General features: G+C 44.2%; 1 protein-coding gene across 4 annotated transcripts in view; it reads right to left on the bottom strand.

Moving 5' to 3' along the window:
• Positions 1 to 19,457, bottom strand: part of LOC106573090 (collagen alpha-1(XIV) chain) — a 258,521-nt gene that overhangs the window by 14,442 nt on the left and 224,622 nt on the right. For all 4 annotated transcript variants that reach the window (XM_082959258.1, XM_082959260.1, XM_082959256.1 and 1 more), the window contains exons 41-45: positions 16,839 to 16,892; positions 16,618 to 16,689; positions 10,194 to 10,229; positions 9,327 to 9,393; positions 8,997 to 9,185 (exon numbers count right to left, since the gene is read on the bottom strand). In XM_082959258.1, coding sequence (XP_082815384.1) covers positions 8,997 to 9,185; positions 9,327 to 9,393; positions 10,194 to 10,229; positions 16,618 to 16,689; positions 16,839 to 16,892 — 418 coding nt within the window. The remainder of the gene's footprint in view (positions 1 to 8,996; positions 9,186 to 9,326; positions 9,394 to 10,193; positions 10,230 to 16,617; positions 16,690 to 16,838; positions 16,893 to 19,457) is intronic.

The raw sequence follows: 19,457 nt of genomic DNA, 5'->3' as shown, positions 1-19,457 counted from the left end.
CCTCCTCTACTATGTCTGGTCCTCATCTAGTCAGACTGTCCTCTACTATGTCTGGTCTTCATCTAGTCAGACTGTCCTCCTCTACTATGTCTGGTCTTCATCTAGTCAGACTGTCCTCCTCTACTATGTCTGGTCTTCATCTAGTCAGACTGTCCTCCTCTACTATGTCTGGTCTTCATCTAGTCAGACTGTCCTCCTCTACTATGTCTGGTCTTCATCTAGTCAGACTGTCCTCTACTATGTATGGTCTTCATCTAGTCAGACTGTCCTCCTCTACTATGTCTGGTCCTCATCTAGTCAGACTGTCCTCCTCTACTATGTCTGGTCTTCATCTAGTCAGACTGTCCTCCTCTACTATGTCTGGTCTTCATCTAGTCAGACTGTCCTCTACTATGTCTGGTCTTCATCTAGTCAGACTGTCCTCCTCTACTATGTCTGGTCCTCATCTAGTCAGACTGTCCTCCTCTACTATGTCTGGTCTTCATCTAGTCAGACTGTCCTCTACTATGCCTGGTCTTCATCTAGTCAGACTGTCCTCCTCTACTATGTCTGGTCTTCATCTAGTCAGACTGTCCTCTACTATGTCTGGTCTTCATCTAGTCAGACTGTCCTCCTCTACTATGTCTGGTCTTCATCTAGTCAGACTGTCCTCCTCTACTATGTCTGGTCTTCATCTAGTCAGACTGTCCTCTACTATGCCTGGTCTTCATCTAGTCAGACTGTCTTCTACTATGTCTGGTCCTCATCTAGTCAGACTGTCCTCCTCTACTATGTCTGGTCTTCATCTAGTCAGACTGTCCTCCTCTACTATGTCTGGTCTTCATCTAGTCAGACTGTCCTCCTCTACTATGTCTGGTCTTCATCTAGTCAGACTGTCCTCCTCTACTATGTCTGGTCTTCATCTAGTCAGACTGTCCTCTACTATGTCTGGTCTTCATCTAGTCAGACTGTCCTCTACTATGTCTGGTCCTCATCTAGTCAGACTGTCCTCCTCTACTATGTCTGGTCTTCATCTAGTCAGACTGTCCTCCTCTACTATGTCTGGTCTTCATCTAGTCAGACTGTCCTCTACTATGTCCGGTCTTCATCTAGTCAGACTGTCCTCCTCTACTATGTCTGGTCTTCATCTAGTCAGACTGTCCTCCTCTACTATGTCTGGTCTTCATCTAGTCAGACTGTCCTCCTCTACTATGTCTGGTCTTCATCTAGTCAGACTGTCCTCTACTATGTCCGGTCTTCATCTAGTCAGACTGTCCTCCTCTACTATGTCTGGTCCTCATCTAGTCAGACTGTCCTTTACTATGTCTGGTCTTCATCTAGTCAGACTGTTTTCATGACTTTGGCCTGTGGGTAAGGTTTATGACCCCCCCCCATAAATACCTTTCTCCCTTCCCCTCTCTTACTGACCCTACTGAAGGACTGCTGTCCTGTTAAATATAGAGAGTCTGGGAACATCAAACAAATGGGGAAAGGTACCACATATTTTGTTAATAAAACCAGTTGGAAATATGCTTGGGAACGTAATGAGTATGTATGTCAGTTCGGTTGTCATCTGAGACCTTATGACTGATGACAGGACGACATAAACTGTACCTGGGAAAGTATCCACCCTCTAGTTATCAGAGTCACATGGAATTGTTATGCAATTGAAATGTTTATATTGAAAATGTTTGTTAGGAGATGAAATGTAATTTTAGCTTCCGAATGAGAGATTTGGGTTTTCATAAGGAAAGTGCCCTGCTCGATCAGTGGCCCAACCCTGTGAAGAGACAAGGGTTATAAACGATGAAACACCTCCCTCCCCCTCTCCACTATATACTCCTTTGACGAAAAGATAACCAGGTTGGTTCCAGTACGGGAGGTCTGCAGCCTCTACGTTAGAAGGACACACATGTCAAGTACAGAACTAAGCCAACCTCGGCGTGAGCTCTGGTATGAACTGGTATGAACTTTGAGCTTATTCACTACAGAAGTGCTACTTCCTAGCCGTTGAGTTAGCAGCGGCCGCTGCTAACGTGGGTTAGGAAAGGACGGACGACGGATCCAGTCTAACAACCAGACGAAGATACCACCACGTATCCAATGGACCACCATTGACATTCTTCCGAAAACAGGGAGATCTGTTGGCCAACCCGGCCAGCATCTACGACCAATCTACCGAAGCGCAGCTCAGAGTAAATATTTATTGCATTTTCCTTTTCCAAATGGGCGGTAATTTAGAATGCATAAGATAATGTATTTACGATAGCATAGCTGCTGTTTCTGTGTTCCTAAATCTTCCCGCTCTTTCATTCAAGCCCAACCCCCTTTCCTTTGTGTAACCAGCCGTCATATCTGTTCCGTCTACCGGGACGTTTTCTGTATGACATCATTGTATTCTGTGTATTTGTAATTCTGTGTGATTAGTTAGGTATTTAGTAAATAAATAATTAAACCCAATTTTGTATTGCTGATTCAACTTGTTAGCCAGGGTTCGTGAAGATAGCCAAGAATTTACAACTTTCATTATGAGACTGAAAATAAGACAAGGGTTAATATTGACTGCTATCGAGGTAAAATATTACTAAGTATTTTAAGAGTTTATTCGGAAGATAACAGCTCTATAAACGTTCTTCCGTGGTGCCCCGACTTTCTAGTTAATTACATTTACATGATTAGCTTAATCAGGTAATATTAATTACAGAGAAATCATTTTATAAGTTAGCATGTCATATCACTTAATCCGGCAGAGCCAAAGACACGACACTGTCCTCCTCTACTATGTCTGGTCTTCATCTAGTCAGACTGTCCTCCTCTACTATGTCTGGTCTTCATCTAGTCAGACTGTCCTCTACTATGTCTGGTCTTCATCTAGTCAGACTGTCCTCTACTATGTCTGGTCCTCATCTAGTCAGACTGTCCTCCTCTACTATGTCTGGTCTTCATCTAGTCAGACTGTCCTCTACTATGTCTGGTCTTCATCTAGTCAGACTGTCCTCCTCTACTATGTCTGGTCTTCATCTAGTCAGACTGTCCTCCTCTACTATGTCTGGTCTTCATCTAGTCAGACTGTCCTCTATTATGCCTGGTCTTCATCTAGTCAGACTGTCCTCCTCTACTATGTCTGGTCCTCATCTAGTCAGACTGTCCTCTACTATGTCTGGTCCTCATCTAGTCAGACTGTCCTCCTCTACTATATCTGGTCTTCATCTAGTCAGACTGTCCTCTACTATGTCTGGTCCTCATCTAGTCAGACTGTCCTCCTCTACTATGTCTGGTCTTCATCTAGTCAGACTGTCCTCCTCTACTATGTCTGGTCTTCATCTAGTCAGACTGTCCTCCTCTACTATGTCTGGTCTTCATCTAGTCAGACTGTCCTCCTCTACTATGTCTGGTCTTCATCTAGTCAGACTGTCCTCTACTATGTCTGGTCCTCATCTAGTCAGACTGTCCTCTACTATGTCTGGTCTTCATCTAGTCAGACTGTCCTCCTCTACTATGTCTGGTCTTCATCTAGTCAGACTGTCCTCCTCTACTATGTCTGGTCTTCATCTAGTCAGACTGTCCTCTACTATGTCTGGTCCTCATCTAGTCAGACTGTCCTCTACTATGTCTGGTCTTCATCTAGTCAGACTGTCCTCCTCTACTATGTCTGGTCTTCATCTAGTCAGACTGTCCTCCTCTACTATGTCTGGTCCTCATCTAGTCAGACTGTCCTCTACTATGTCTGGTCTTCATCTAGTCAGACTGTCCTCCTCTACTATGACTGGTCTTCATCTAGTCAGACTGTCCTCTACTATGCCTGGTCTTCATCTAGTCAGACTGTCCTCCTCTACTATGTCTGGTCCTCATCTAGTCAGACTGTCCTCTACTATGTCTGGTCCTCATCTAGTCAGACTGTCCTCCTCTACTATGTCTGGTCTTCATCTAGTCAGACTGTCCTCTACTATGTCTGGTCTTCATCTAGTCAGACTGTCCTCTACTATGTCTGGTCTTCATCTAGTCAGACTGTCCTCCTCTACTATGTCTGGTCTTCATCTAGTCAGACTGTCCTCCTCTACTATGTCTGGTCCTCATCTAGTCAGACTGTCCTCCTCTACTATGTCTGGTCTTCATCTAGTCAGACTGTCCTCCTCTACTATGCCTGGTCTTCATCTAGTCAGACTGTCCTCCTCTACTATGTCTGGTCCTCATCTAGTCAGACTGTCCTCCTCTACTATGTCTGGTCTTCATCTAGTCAGACTGTCCTCTACTATGTCTGGTCTTCATCTAGTCAGACTGTCCTCCTCTACTATGTCTGGTCCTCATCTAGTCAGACTGTCCTCTACTATGTCTGGTCTTCATCTAGTCAGACTGTCCTCCTCTACTATGTCTGGTCTTCATCTAGTCAGACTGTCCTCCTCTACTATATCTGGTCTTCATCTAGTCAGACTGTCCTCTACTATGTCTGGTCTTCATCTAGTCAGACTGTCCTCCTCTACTATGTCTGGTCTTCATCTAGTCAGACTGTCCTCTACTATGCCTGGTCTTCATCTAGTCAGACTGTCCTCTACTATGTCTGGTCTTCATCTAGTCAGACTGTCCTCCTCTACTATGTCTGGTCTTCATCTAGTCAGACTGTCCTCTACTATGTCTGGTCCGCATCTAGTCAGACTGTCCTCCTCTACTATGTCTGGTCTTCATCTAGTCAGACTGTCCTCCTCTACTATGTCTGGTCTTCATCTAGTCAGACTGTCCTCCTCTACTATGACTGGTCTTCATCTAGTCAGACTGTCCTCTACTATGTCTGGTCTTCATCTAGTCAGACTGTCCTCTACTATGTCTGGTCCTCATCTAGTCAGACTGTCCTCCTCTACTATGTCTGGTCTTCATCTAGTCAGACTGTCCTCCTCTACTATGTCTGGTCTTCATCTAGTCAGACTGTCCTCTACTATGTCTGGTCTTCATCTAGTCAGACTGTCCTCCTCTACTATGTCTGGTCTTCATCTAGTCAGACTGTCCTCCTCTACTATGTCTGGTCTTCATCTAGTCAGACTGTCCTCTACTATGTCTGGTCTTCATCTAGTCAGACTGTCCTCCTCTACTATGTCTGGTCTTCATCTAGTCAGACTGTCCTCTACTATGTCTGGTCCTCATCTAGTCAGACTGTCCTCCTCTACTATGTCTGGTCTTCATCTAGTCAGACTGTCCTCTACTATGTCTGGTCTTCATCTAGTCAGACTGTCCTCCTCTACTATGTCTGGTCTTCATCTAGTCAGACTGTCCTCTACTATGTCTGGTCCTCATCTAGTCAGACTGTCCTCCTCTACTATGTCTGGTCTTCATCTAGTCAGACTGTCCTCTACTATGTCTGGTCTTCATCTAGTCAGACTGTCCTCTACTATGTCTGGTCTTCATCTAGTCAGACTGTCCTCCTCTACTATGTCTGGTCCTCATCTAGTCAGACTGTCCTCCTCTACTATGTCTGGTCTTCATCTAGTCAGACTGTCCTCCTCTACTATGTCTGGTCTTCATCTAGTCAGACTGTCCTCCTCTACTATGCCTGGTCTTCATCTAGTCAGACTGTCCTCCTCTACTATGTCTGGTCTTCATCTAGTCAGACTGTCCTCTACTATGTCTGGTCCTCATCTAGTCAGACTGTCCTCTACTATGTCTGGTCCTCATCTAGTCAGACTGTCCTCCTCTACTATGTCTGGTCCTCATCTAGTCAGACTGTCCTCTACTATGTCTGGTCTGCATCTAGTCAGACTGTCCTCCTCTACTATGTCTGGTCTTCATCTAGTCAGACTGTCCTCCTCTACTATGCCTGGTCTTCATCTAGTCAGACTGTCCTCTACTATGTCTGGTCTGCATCTAATCAGACTGTCCTCCTCTACTATGTCTGGTCTTCATCTAGTCAGACTGTCTTCTACTATGCCTGGTCTTCATCTAGTCAGACTGTCCTCTACTATGTCTGGTCTTCATCTAGTCAGACTGTCCTCCTCTACTATGTCTGGTCTGCATCTAGTCAGACTGTCCTCCTCTACTATGTCTGGTCTTCATCTAGTCAGACTGTCTTCTACTATGCTTGCCAATCATTGCATTAACTGCTCAATTAGCCAGTACTCTTTCCTTTGGTGGCTGTGCCCAACCTAGTCCATTAGTATGTCTTGGTTTTCCTGCCAAGCTTAACCAAGCCAAGCTCCTGCTCTAGCAAGTCCTGCCAAGCTGAGTCAGAGGAGTGGTGGTTTGTGGTGATGTTTAACACCAGGCTGACACTCTGTTGTGATGTTGTTTAACACCAGGCTGACACTCTGTTGTGATGTTGTTTAACACCAGGCTGACACTCTGTTGTGGTGTTGTTTAACACCAGGCTGACACTCTGTTGTGGTGTTGTTTAACACCAGGCTGACACTCTGTTGTGGTGTTGTTTAACACCAGGCTGACACTCTGTTGTGGTGTTGTTTATCACCAGGCTGACACTCTGTTGTGGTGATGTTTAACACCAGGCTGACACTCTGTTGTGGTGTTGTTTAACACCAGGCTGACACTCTGTTGTGGTGTTGTTTAACACCAGGCTGACACTCTGTTGTGGTGTTGTTTAACACCAGGCTGTTTGTGTGTAATGTTCTGTCATATTCCTGTTTGTGTATAATGTTCTGTCATATTCCTGTTTGTGTATAATGTTCTGTCATATTCCTGTTTATGTGTAATGTTCTGTCATATTCCTGTTTGTGTATAATGTTCTGTCATATTCCTGTTTGTGTGTAATGTTCTGTCATATTCCTGTTTGTGTGTAATGTTCTGTCATATTCCTGTTTCTGTATAATGTTCTGTCATATTCCTGTTTGTGTGTAATGTTCTGTCATATTCCTGTTTCTGTATAATGTTCTGTCATATTCCTGTTTGTGTGTAATGTTCTGTCATATTCCTGTTTGTGTATAATGTTCTGTCATATTCCTGTTTGTGTGTAATGTTCTGTCATATTCCTGTTTGTGTGTAATGTTCTGTCATATTCCTGTTTCTGTATAATGTTCTGTCATATTCCTGTTTGTTCCTTGTGATATGTCTGTTGTTTTTATGGACATGATTCTTCTGAAAAAACTATTTCCCCCTGGGGAATGATAAAGCTTTCTACCACTACCATCTGTAACTATGTTTCATACATTTGAATGTTTCAGACCGGTCAGTTTTATCTGTATGTAATGTTGCTGGAGCCTACTACTTTCAATGATCTAATCAATTCAACCAATCAATCAATATCTCTAGCTATGAGGATGTTTCAGACCGGTCAGTCATATCTCTAGCTATGAGGATGTTTCAGACTGGTCAGTCATATCTCTAGCTATGAGGATGTTTCAGACCGGTCAGTCATATCTCTAGCTATGAGGATGTTTCAGACCGGTCAGTCATATCTCTAGCTATGAGGATGTTTCAGACCGGTCAGTCATATCTCTAGCTATGAGGATGTTTCAGACCGGTCAGTCATATCTCTAGCTATGAGGATGTTTCAGACCAGTCAGTCATATCTCTAGCTATGAGGATGTTTCAGACCGGTCAGTCATATCTCTAGCTATGAGGATGTTTCAGACTGGTCAGTCATATCTCTAGCTATGATAATGTTTCAGACTGGTCAGTCATATCTCTAGCTATGAGGATGTTTCAGACTGGTCAGTCATATCTCTAGCTATGAGGATGTTTCAGACTGGTCAGTCATATCTCTAGCTATGATAATGTTTCAGACCGGTCAGTCATATCTCTAGCTATGAGGATGTTTCAGACCGGTCAGTCATATCTCTAGCTATGAGGATGTTTCAGACCGGTCAGTCATATCTCTAGCTATGAGGATGTTTCAGACCGGTCAGTCATATCTCTAGCTATGAGGATGTTTCAGACCGGTCAGTCATATCTCTAGCTATGAGGATGTTTCAGACTGGTCAGTCATATCTCTAGCTATGAGGATGTTTCAGACTGGTCAGTCATATCTCTAGCTATGAGGATGTTTCAGACCAGTCAGTCATATCTCTAGCTATGAGGATGTTTCAGACTGGTCAGTCATATCTCTAGCTATGAGGATGTTTCAGACTGGTCAGTCATATCTCTAGCTATGAGGATGTTTCAGACCGGTCAGTCATATCTCTAGCTATGATAATGTTTCAGACCGGTCAGTCATATCTCTAGCTATGATATTGTTTCAGACCGGTCAGTCATATCTCTAGCTATGATAATGTTTCAGACCGGTCAGTCATATCTCTAGCTATGATAATGTTTCAGACCGGTCAGTCATATCTCTAGCTATGAGGATGTTTCTGGCTCTGTTGGTCTGGGCAGGAGGGGAGGATAAGGGGAGGATAAATCCAACCCAGGACTTGTTCCTTCCATCAACAGTGTGAGTGACAGACCACTTTTTTTGTACTGGTCCCCCATGGGAATCAAACTCACAACGCTGGCGTAGAAAGTGCCATCCTCTACCAACTGAGCCACACGGGGGTTCAGGCCAAGGAGTCAATATAAAACATATAACATACTAGAAAGTAATTGAATTCTGATTCAAATGATCAGATACTAGAAAGTCATTGGTTTGTGCTACACGTTAGCGTGGCTACAGTATGAATGGGAAGCTGAAGTTTAAGGTGTGGATATAGAACAGATAATATACTGGTTTGTTATGGCCATCCAACAGAGCCTATTGAAGCAATAAGGAACGAGGAGGTGTAGTATATGGCCAATATACCACAGCTAAAGGCTGTTCTTAGCACAACACAACGCGGAGTGCCTGGACACAGCCCTTAGCCATGGTATATTGGCCATATATCACAAACCCCCGAGGTGCCTTATTGCTATTATAAACTGGTTACCAACGTAGTTAGCGCAGTAAAAATAAATGTTTTGTCATACCCATGGTATACGGTCTGATATATCACGGCCGTCAGCCAATCAGCATTCAGGGATCGATCCACCCAGTTAATAATGATGTATAAACACTGTACTGTACCTCTCTCTGCGGTTTATAATGATGTATAAACACCGTACTGTACCTCTCTCCCCCGGTCGTCCATCCTGTCCGTTGGTCCCAGGGAACCCTGGTCTGCCTGTGGGGCCCCCCTCTCCCTGTGGCCCTGGCAGACCCCTGCGACCGGGCTCTCCTGGAGGTCCTGGTACCGTCCTCACAGACACTGACTGGCTGGGGATCTGGTTCAGGATGGAGCTGTAGCGAGACAGGTGACCTGAGGGAGGAAGAGGGGAGGGGATGGAGAGGTTTGGGGGTGAGTAGGATGAGGGACTGTTGTAGAGAACAGTATGTATGGACAAAAATAACTAGAGAGAGAGAGAGAGAGAGAGAGAGAGAAGCTGGGCTGAAAACTCACTCTGAATCAGTTGCTCACACACTTGGCGTGCTAAGGCCCTGACGGTAGCTTGAGACTGCAGGACTCCCTACAAAACAAACAAAAAGCACTGGATTGAGAGACACACACACACACACACACACACACACACACACACACACACACACACACACACACACACACACACACACACACACACACACACACACACACACACACACACACACACACACACACACACACAGCGAGAGAGAGAGAACACTCCCATGGGGCATGTTTAATGAACTAGTCTGTGTGTGTGTGTGGGAGTTTAATAACTCCACTCCACCTTTAACTCTGAGGCTGGGGGCCTTTTGTGTTGAAGTCTCCCAACAATCCAAGAGACTGACCAGAAAATAACACAGAGCTTTAATCTTACAAAGCAAAGAGGTTTTGATCCAAGGCTATTTAAAATGAACACAACATCCTCCTAAAAGGCTTGAATAAACACAGTGTACCTGAATGGCTGGGGTTTGATTTAACTGTTCTAGCAGGACTTGCATGAACTCCTAGAAAACACACTGTGTAGCTTTAAACTGATGGAGGAAGGCAGAGAGCTGTGAAGAGACATCTGCATCCCAAACGGCACCCTAGTCCCTATATAGTGCACTACTTATGACCAAGACCCATAGGGCTCTGATTAAAAGTAGTGCACTATATAGGGAATAGGGTGCCATTTGGGATGCATGTTTCATCTGAGACACAGGGCTGTTAGAGAGCCTCTTAATCCCAGAGCTGATAAACTGCAATTATGCCTGATTTGAGGTTTGAAGCTATGAAAGTATTTCTACACTCCACTTGAATATAAACTGTGTCTGAAATGAAGCATTGGTCTGAGAGTGAACTTACCCGTTCACCCTTGTCTCCTTTGGTACCAGCAGAGCCCTGTAACAGAGATAATATATTATAAACATCCTTTGGTACCAGCAGAGCCCCTGTAACAGAGATAATATATTATAAACATCCTTTGGTACCAGAAGAGCCCTGTAACAGAGATAATATATTATAAACACCCTTTGGTACCAGCAGAGCCCTGTAACAGAGATAATATATTATAAACATCCTTTGGTACCAGCAGAGCCCAGTAACAGAGATAATATATTATAAACATCCTTTGGTACCAGAAGAGCCCTGTAACAGAGATAATATATTATAAACATCCTTTGGTACCAGCAGGGCCCTGTAACAGAGATAATATATTATAAACATCCTTTGGTACCAGCAGAGCCCTGTAACAGAGATAATATATTATAAACATCCTTTGGTACCAGCAGGGCCCTGTAACAGAGATAATATATTATAAACATCCTTTGGTACCAGAAGAGCCCTGCAACAGAGATAATATATTATAAACATCCTTTGGTACCAGCAGGGCCCTGTAACAGAGATAATATATTATAAACATCCTTTGGTACCAGAAGAGCCCTGTAACAGAGATAATATATTATAAACATCCTTTGGTACCAGCAGAGCCCTGTAACAGAGATAATTTATTATAAACATCCTTTGGTACCAGCAGAGCCCTGTAACAGAGATAATATATTATAAACATCCTTTGGTACCAGCAGAGCCTTGTAACAGAGAGAATATATTATAAACATCCTTTGGTACCAGCAGGGCCCTGTAACAGAGATAATATATTATAAACATCCTTTGGTACCAGCAGAGCCCTGTAACAGAGATAATATATTATAAACATCCTTTGGTACCAGCAGGGCCCTGTAACAGAGATAATATATTATAAACATCCTTTGGTACCAGCAGAGCCCTGTAACAGAGATAATATATTATAAACATCCTTTGGTACCAGCAGGGCCCTGTAAACAGAGATAATATATTATAAACATCCTTTGGTACCAGCAGGGCCCTGTAACAGAGATAATATATTATAAACATCCTTTGGTACCAGCAGAGCCCTGTAACAGAGATAATATATTATAAACACCCTTTGGTACCAGCAGGTCCCTGTAACAGAGATAATATATTATAAACACACTCCTCTTTGGAAATGGAATGGAAGGAAGAGTATGCATGGTAATTTTTCTCCCACTAAGTTTCAAAGTGCTTTTGTTCTGACTCACAGTCTGTTTAGGAAAGCTTGTCCAAGTCCCCTGTAGTAGAAACACAGTGACTGTTAGAGGTTAATGACCAGCTGGATCGTGTGCTGTCTGTTTTCCTTGGCCAAACACATAAAGCAAATGGATGCATATGTGAGCTAACACATTAGACACCAGAGACAGAAAGCTCTCATGAATATGATGGTCATTTAACGGTTCTGATATCATGCATGTAACTTGGACCACAGTATTTGAGGAGAGAGGTCATTCGCTCTTTTGTGAAACATGGAGTCATGCATCGACTACTTTAACCGCGTGTGTGTGTGTGTGTGTGTGTGTGTGTGTGTGTGTGTGTGTGTGTGTGTGTGTGTGTGTGTGTGTGTGTGTGTGTGTGTGTGTGTGTGTGTGTGTGTGTGTGTGTGTGTGTGTGTGTGTGTGTGTGTGTGTGTGTGTGTGTGTCAGGTGTAGAGTATATTCCAGGAATAATATGCCAAGAGTGGACACTGGAGGAGAGAGGTGGAGCTCAGTGAGCTCAGTGTGGACCCTAGCTGATCTTCTACCTCTCATCGCCATGACAACCACACTGACAAAACACACACTCACACAGCCAGTCAGACGAGAGCTCTCCTGAGACCCGTGGAAAAGGGCAGCTATGACAAGTGTCTGAACATTTTAGTGGGATGTGACCAGATTACAGTGAAGTATAAGGTTTTACTTAGCAAGAAGAAGATGGGACAGAGAACCTAGGAAACATGAGAGAGGAACCACGAAGGAGACCATAATATGCCATATGGGAGAACTTCTACATGGGAGAGCCACCTGCTTTGAGGCACATAATATGAAACACGAACAGCTGCCACCATATCCATCCACAGAATAGATGCTGACGTTGATAACCCTTATAAAACAGCCACAAACATCTCATATTGTAATCCAAACAAATCCAAGGCTGGAAGTTTCTCACAGGCTAATGACCTTCATGTGTAGAGACAGATGTCTAGCTGGTCACAGGCTAATGACCTTCATGTGTAGAGACAGATATCTAGCTGGTCACAGGCTAATGATCTTCCTGTGCAGAGACAGATATCTAGCTGGTCACAGGCTAATGATCCTCATGTGTAGAGACAGATATCTAGCTGGTCACAGGCTAATGATCTTCATGTGTAGAGACAGATATCTAGCTGGTCACAGGCTAATGATCCTCATGTGTAGAGACAGATATCTAGCTGGTCACAGGCTAATGATCTTCATGTAAAGAGACAGATATCTAGCTGGTCACAGGCTAATGATCTTCCTGTGTAGAGACAGATATCTAGCTGGTCACAGGCTAATGATCTTCCTGTGTAGAGACAGATATCTAGCTGGTCACAGGCTAATGATCTTCATGTAAAGAGACAGATATCTAGCTGGTCACAGGCTAATGATCCTCATGTGTTGAGACAGATATCTAGCTGGTCACAGGCTAATGATCTTCATGTGTAGAGACAGATATCTAGCTGGTCACAGGCTAATGATCTTCATGTGTAGAGACAGATATCTAGCTGGTCACAGGCTAATGATCTTCCTGTGTAGAGCCAGATATCTAGCTGGTCACAGGCTAATGATCCTCATGTGTAGAGACAGATATCTAGCTGGTCACAGGCTAATGATCTTCATGTAAAGAGACAGATATCTAGCTGGTCACAGGCTAATGATCTTCATGTGTAGAGACAGATATCTAGCTGGTCACAGGCTAATGATCTTCATGTAAAGAGACAGATATCTAGCTGGTCACAGGCTAATGATCTCCATGTAAAGAGACATATATCTAGCTGGTCACAGGCTAATGATCTTCCTGTGTAGAGACAGATATCTAGCTGGTCACAGGCTAATGATCCTCAAGTGTAGAGACAGATATCTAGCTGGTCACAGGCTCATGACCTTCATGTGTAGAGACAGATATCTAGCTGGTCACTGGCTAATGATCTTCATGTAAAGAGACAGATATCTAGCTGGTCACAGGCTAATGATCTTCATGTAAAGAGACAGATATCTAGCTGGTCACAGGCTAATGATCTTCCTGTGTAGAGACAGATATCTAGCTGGTCACAGGCTAATGATCTTCCTGTGTAGAGACAGATATCTAGCTGGTCACAGGCTAATGATCTTCATGTAAAGAGACAGATATCTAGCTGGTCACAGGCTAATGATCTTCATGTGTAGAGACAGATATCTAGCTGGTCACAGGCTAATGATCTTCATGTAAAGAGACAGATATCTAGCTGGTCACAGGCTAATGATCTTCCTGTGTAGAGACAGATATCTAGCTGGTCACAGGCTAATGATCTTCATGTAAAGAGACAGATATCTAGCTGGTCACAGGCTAATGATCTTCCTGTGTAGAGACAGATATCTAGCTAGTCACAGGCTAATGATCTTCCTGTGTAGAGACAGATATCTAGCTGGTCACAGGCTAATGATCCTCATGTGTAGAGACAGATATCTAGCTGGTCACAGGCTAATGATCTTCCTGTGTAGAGCCAGATATCTAGCTGGTCACAGGCTAATGATCCTCATGTGTAGAGACAGATATCTAGCTGGTCACAGGCTAATGATCTTCCTGTGTAGAGACAGATATCTAGCTGGGATCAGGCTGTTGCTGTTTTGATGTGTGGGAAACAGTGAAAGCCTTGGTCTTTCTGTCAGCCACACACACACACATTCTCTCTCGCTCTCTCTGCTGTCCCTCAGGCCTGTGATTTATGGTGTGCTCCAGAGCCAAACGGTGCTTGTCTTTTAGCCCAGGGCTGAAGTGGCTGGATTCAGCTTTATTAACTGTCACCAGGCTCAGGCCATCATCACACCAACAGTTGGCTCATCTCTCTTTATGGTCCTCCGCTCTGCTCCGGGAGGCAGAGGAGACATTATAGACGGAGGTGTTGAAGACACCATAAACAACAGATGGAGACGTTGAAGACACCATAAACAACAGATGGAGACGTTGAAGACACCATAAACAACAGATGGAGACGTTGAAGACACCATAAACAACAGATGGAGACGTTGAAGACACCATAAACAACAGATGGAGACGTTGAAGACACCATAAACAACAGATGGAGACGTTGAAGACACCATAAACAACAGATGGAGACGTTGAAGACACCATAAACAACAGATGGAGACGTTGAAGACACCATAAAACAACAGATGGAGACGTTGAAGACACCATAAACAACAGATGGAGACGTTGAAGACACCATAAACAACAGATGGAGGTGTTGAAGACACCATAAACAACAGATGGAGACGTTGAAGACGCCATAAACAACAGATGGAGACGTTGAAGACACCATAAACAACAGATGGAGACGTTGAAGACGCCATAAACAACAGATGGAGACGTTGAAGACGCCATAAACAACAGATGGAGGTGTTGAAGACGCCATAAACAACAGATGGAGACGTTGAAGACGCCACAAACAACAGATGGAGGTGTTGAAGACGCCATAAACAACAGATGGAGACGTTGAAGACACCATAAACAACAGATGGAGACGTTGAAGACACCATAAACAACAGATGGAGACGCTGAAGACACCATAAACAACAGATGAAGACGTTGAAGACACCATAAACAACAGATGGAGACGTTGAAGACACCATAAACAACAGATGGAGACGTTGAAGACACCATAAACAACAGATGGAGACGTTGAAGACACCATAAACAACAGATGGAGACGTTGAAGACACCATAAACAACAGATGGAGACGTTGAAGACACCATAAACAACAGATGGAGACGTTGAAGACACCATAAACAACAGATGGAGACGTTGAAGACACCATAAACAACAGATGGAGACGTTGAAGACACCATAAACAACAGATGGAGGCGTTGAAGACACCATAAACAACAGATGGAGACGTTGAAGACACCATAAACAACAGATGGAGGCGTTGAAGACACCATAAACAACAGATGGAGACGTTGAAGACACCATAAACAACAGATGGAGGCGTTGAAGACACCATAAACAACAGATGGAGACGTTGAAGACACCATAAACAACAGATGGAGACGTTGAAGACACCATAAACAACAGATGGAGACGCTGAAGACACCATAAACAACAGATGGAGACGTTGAAGACACCATAAACAACAGATGGAGACGTTGAAGACACCATAAACAACAGATGAAGACGTTGAAGACACCATAAACAACAGATGGAGACGCTGAAGACACCATAAACAACAGATGGAGACGTTGAAGACACCATAAACAACAGATGAAGACGTTGAAGACACCATAAACAACAGATGGAGACGCTGAAGACACCATAAACAACAGATGGAGACGTTGAAGACACTATAAACAACAGATGGAGACGCTGAAGACACCATAAACAACAGATGGAGACGCTGAAGACACCATAAACAACAGATGGAGACGTTGAAGACACCATAAATAACAGATGGAGACGTTGAAGACACCATAAACAACAGATGGAGACGTTGAAGACACCATAAACAACAGATGGAGACGTTGAAGACACCATAAACAACAGATGGAGACGTTGAAGACACCATAAACAACAGATGGAGACGTTGAAGACACCATAAACAACAGATGGAGACGTTGAAGACACCATAAACAACAGATGGAGACGTTGAAGACACCATAAACAACAGATGGAGACGTTGAAGACACCATAAACAACAGATGGAGACGTTGAAGACACCATAAACAACAGATGGAGACGTTGAAGACACCATAAACAACAGATGGAGACGTTGAAGACACCATAAACAACAGATGGAGACGTTGAAGATACCATAAACAACAGATGGAGGTGTTGAAGACACCATAAACAACAGATGGAGACGTTGAAGACACCATAAACAACAGATGGAGACGTTGAAGACACCATAAACAACAGATGGAGGTGTTGAAGACACCATAAACAACAGATGGAGACGTTGAAGACACCATAAACAACAGATGGAGACGTTGAATATTCTTCCATTTCAGGGATGTACAGTACAGTGGACATTGTGTAGGAAGACCATGGAAGGTTCCTCAATATGGAACCATTGACAGGTAGAGGACAGGAAACGTTGGCCCAAGCAAATCTTGTCGTAACCTGATCAACTTCTTTCAACAGACCTGGGTGGTCTGATGTTGAGCCAATCAACCAGTCAAGGGTTTGAATATCAGGTAGTTTACTTACAGGTGGTCCCTGGTCTCCCAGGGGTCCAGGAGATCCACTTCCACCAGGGGCCCCGGGGGCCCCAGGACTGCCCTGGTAGAGAGACAAATGATCAAGGATGAAATAATAAACTACATGTTAAGTCAACTTATGCACATTTCATGCATGGATATGAATTGGAATTGAACCGTAATATTTGTAGAGAGAGAGAGAGAGAGGAAAGGGATTACAGCAGTACTTACAACGGGCCCTGTAGTACCCTGCTGTCCTTGTGGTCCATCCTTCCCAGGCAGGCCCTTAGAACAGAACAGACAGGATCAACACATAAACTACTGCTTTCCCAGGCAGTCTCTTAGAGCAGAACAGACAGGATCAACACATAAACTACTGCTTTCCCAGGCAGTCTCTTAGAGCAGAACAGACAGGATCAACACATAAACTACTGCACTTTATACAGTTAGTAGTAGTCTGAACACTGAACATAACCTCCCATTATCAAAACACCAATGAATTCTGCAGAGACCCTTCGTTAAAACCAAATAGCCTGGAATCCTCCAGAACAACACTAATGATAATGGTAGGATAATGTGTACAGTAAGAGTAAGCTAGTCAGCTCTTAAATGGTTTGTTATGTTTGTCTGGCTGTCCTCTGGCTGACCTCTGGCTGACCTCTGGGAGCTGGCAACGGTATCCACACTTACAGTGACAAACTGTAAGAGTCCGTGAGATACTGTAATCAACCCACCAGGCTTATTCTAAAGCTTTCAGACACACAGATGAATGGGTCAAGTAGGAAAACAGGTGAGAAGGCATTATGGTGCTAGTCTGGTATTCAAACTAAATATCGCTCCATTTCATGAGTTGTTTCATAACAGTGAAACAGAGTGATATTCACTTTGTATTCCAGGCTATTATGGTGCTAGTCTGGTATACAAACTAAATATCGCTCCATTTCATGAGTTGTTTCATAACAGTGAAACAGAGTGATATTCACTTTGTATTCCAGGCTATTATGGTGCTAGTCTGGTATTCAAACTAAATATCGCTCCATTTCATGAGTTGTTTCATAACAGTGAAACAGAGTGATATTCACTTTGTATTCCAGGCTATTATGGTGCTAGTCTGGTATTCAAACTAAATATCGCTCCATTTCATGAGTTGTTTCATAACAGTGAAACAGAGTGATATTCACTTTGTATTCCAGGCTATTATGGTGCTAGTCTGGTATTCAAACTAAATATCGCTCCATTTCATAACAGTGAAACAGAGTGATATTCACTTTGTATTCCAGGCTATTATGGTGCAGCATGCCTGGTGGTGTGAACTCCAGTCCATGATTCAACTGAGGACAATCCCAGATCTGCTTACATAGCAGTTCAACGCGATTAAATAAAGATAGAATTACATAATCATTTGGATTGGAGTGAACATGAATAACGCACAATCTGTCATGACATGGTTTTAACTTCCAAAAGTTAAGTTGTCATTTTCAATTTCCTTGTAAATTGCCAGAGTGATACCAACAACCATGTGCCTGTCCTTGCTTCAAAACGTCATGTCTATCAAGGTTCACATCACCACTAAATGGACGCTTGACTGGAATTTTTTCTTTTATTTTTATTTCACTTTTACTTAACTAGGCAAGTCAGTTAAGAACAAATTCTTATTTTACAATGACAGCCTACCCCGGCCAAACTCGGACGATGCTGGACCAATTGTGCACCGCCCTATGGGACTCCCAATCACGTCCGGGTGTCTGTAGTGACGCCACTAGCACTGAGATGCAGTGCCTTAGACCGCTGAACCAGGGTCTGTAGTGACGCCTCTAGCACTGAGATGCAGAGCCTTAGACCGCTGAACCAGGGTCTGTAGTGACGCCTCTAGCACTGAGATGCAGAGCCTTAGACCGCTGAGCCAGGGTCTGTAGTGACGCCTCTAGCACTGAGATGCAGAGCCTTAGACCGCTGAACCAGGGTCTGTAGTGACGCCTCTAGCACTGAGATGCAGAGCCTTAGACCGCTGAACCAGGGTCTGTAGTGACGCCTCTAGCACTGAGATGCAGAGCCTTAGACCGCTGAACCAGGGTCTGTAGTGACGCCTCTAGCACTGAGATGCAGAGTCTTAGACCGCTGAACCAGGGTCTGTAGTGACGCCTCTAGCACTGAGATGCAGAGCCTTAGACCGCTGAACCAGGGTCTGTAGTGACGCCTCTAGCACTGAGATGCAGTGCCTTAGACCGCTGAACCAGGGTCTGTAGTGACGCCTCTAGCACTGAGATGCAGAGCCTTAGACCGCTGAACCAGGGTCTGTAGTGACGCCTCTAGCACTGAGATGCAGAGCCTTAGACCGCTGAACCAGGGTCTGTAGTGACGCCTCTAGCACTGAGATGCAGAGCCTTAGACCGCTGCGCCACTCGGGAGCCCCATTGAACCGACTGAAAGTTGCACCACAACCCAAGGAGTGTTGCAGGACAAGCCAATTAGAGAAAGTGTTCCTCATGGGCACATAACCAACACAAATCCTCATCTATGACCTATGGCTTGTCTTTTCTATGGTTTTCTGTAGTTCAGCATGGCTGCTTCCAAGCCCATTCTCTCTGCCAGAGTGGGACGACCAGTCCCCCAGTGTGGGAGTCAACCCCCAGTCAAGCCGTAAACACCTCCCAGTAAAACCTCATAACGAGGCTCTAGAGTGAGGCCTTCTGAAGGTCATGTAGCTGGAGGAGGGGCCAGAAAGCAGGGCTGGAGATGGAATGGGGACTAGTGAAAGCCAAGAGGGGCTGTGGAGTGGGGCTGGAGTTGGGCATAGGGGCTCCTCCATAAAGAACAGCAGACCCAGAACTGTGGTTTATCACCCTGGAG

Source organism: Salmo salar, chromosome 02 (genome assembly GCF_965601325.2).
Source record: "Salmo salar chromosome 02, fSalSal1, whole genome shotgun sequence".
Classification (NCBI taxonomy): domain Eukaryota; kingdom Metazoa; phylum Chordata; class Actinopteri; order Salmoniformes; family Salmonidae; genus Salmo; species Salmo salar.
The sequence above is the reverse complement of the archived record's forward strand: the minus strand, read 5'-3'. Positions and strand labels throughout refer to the sequence as shown.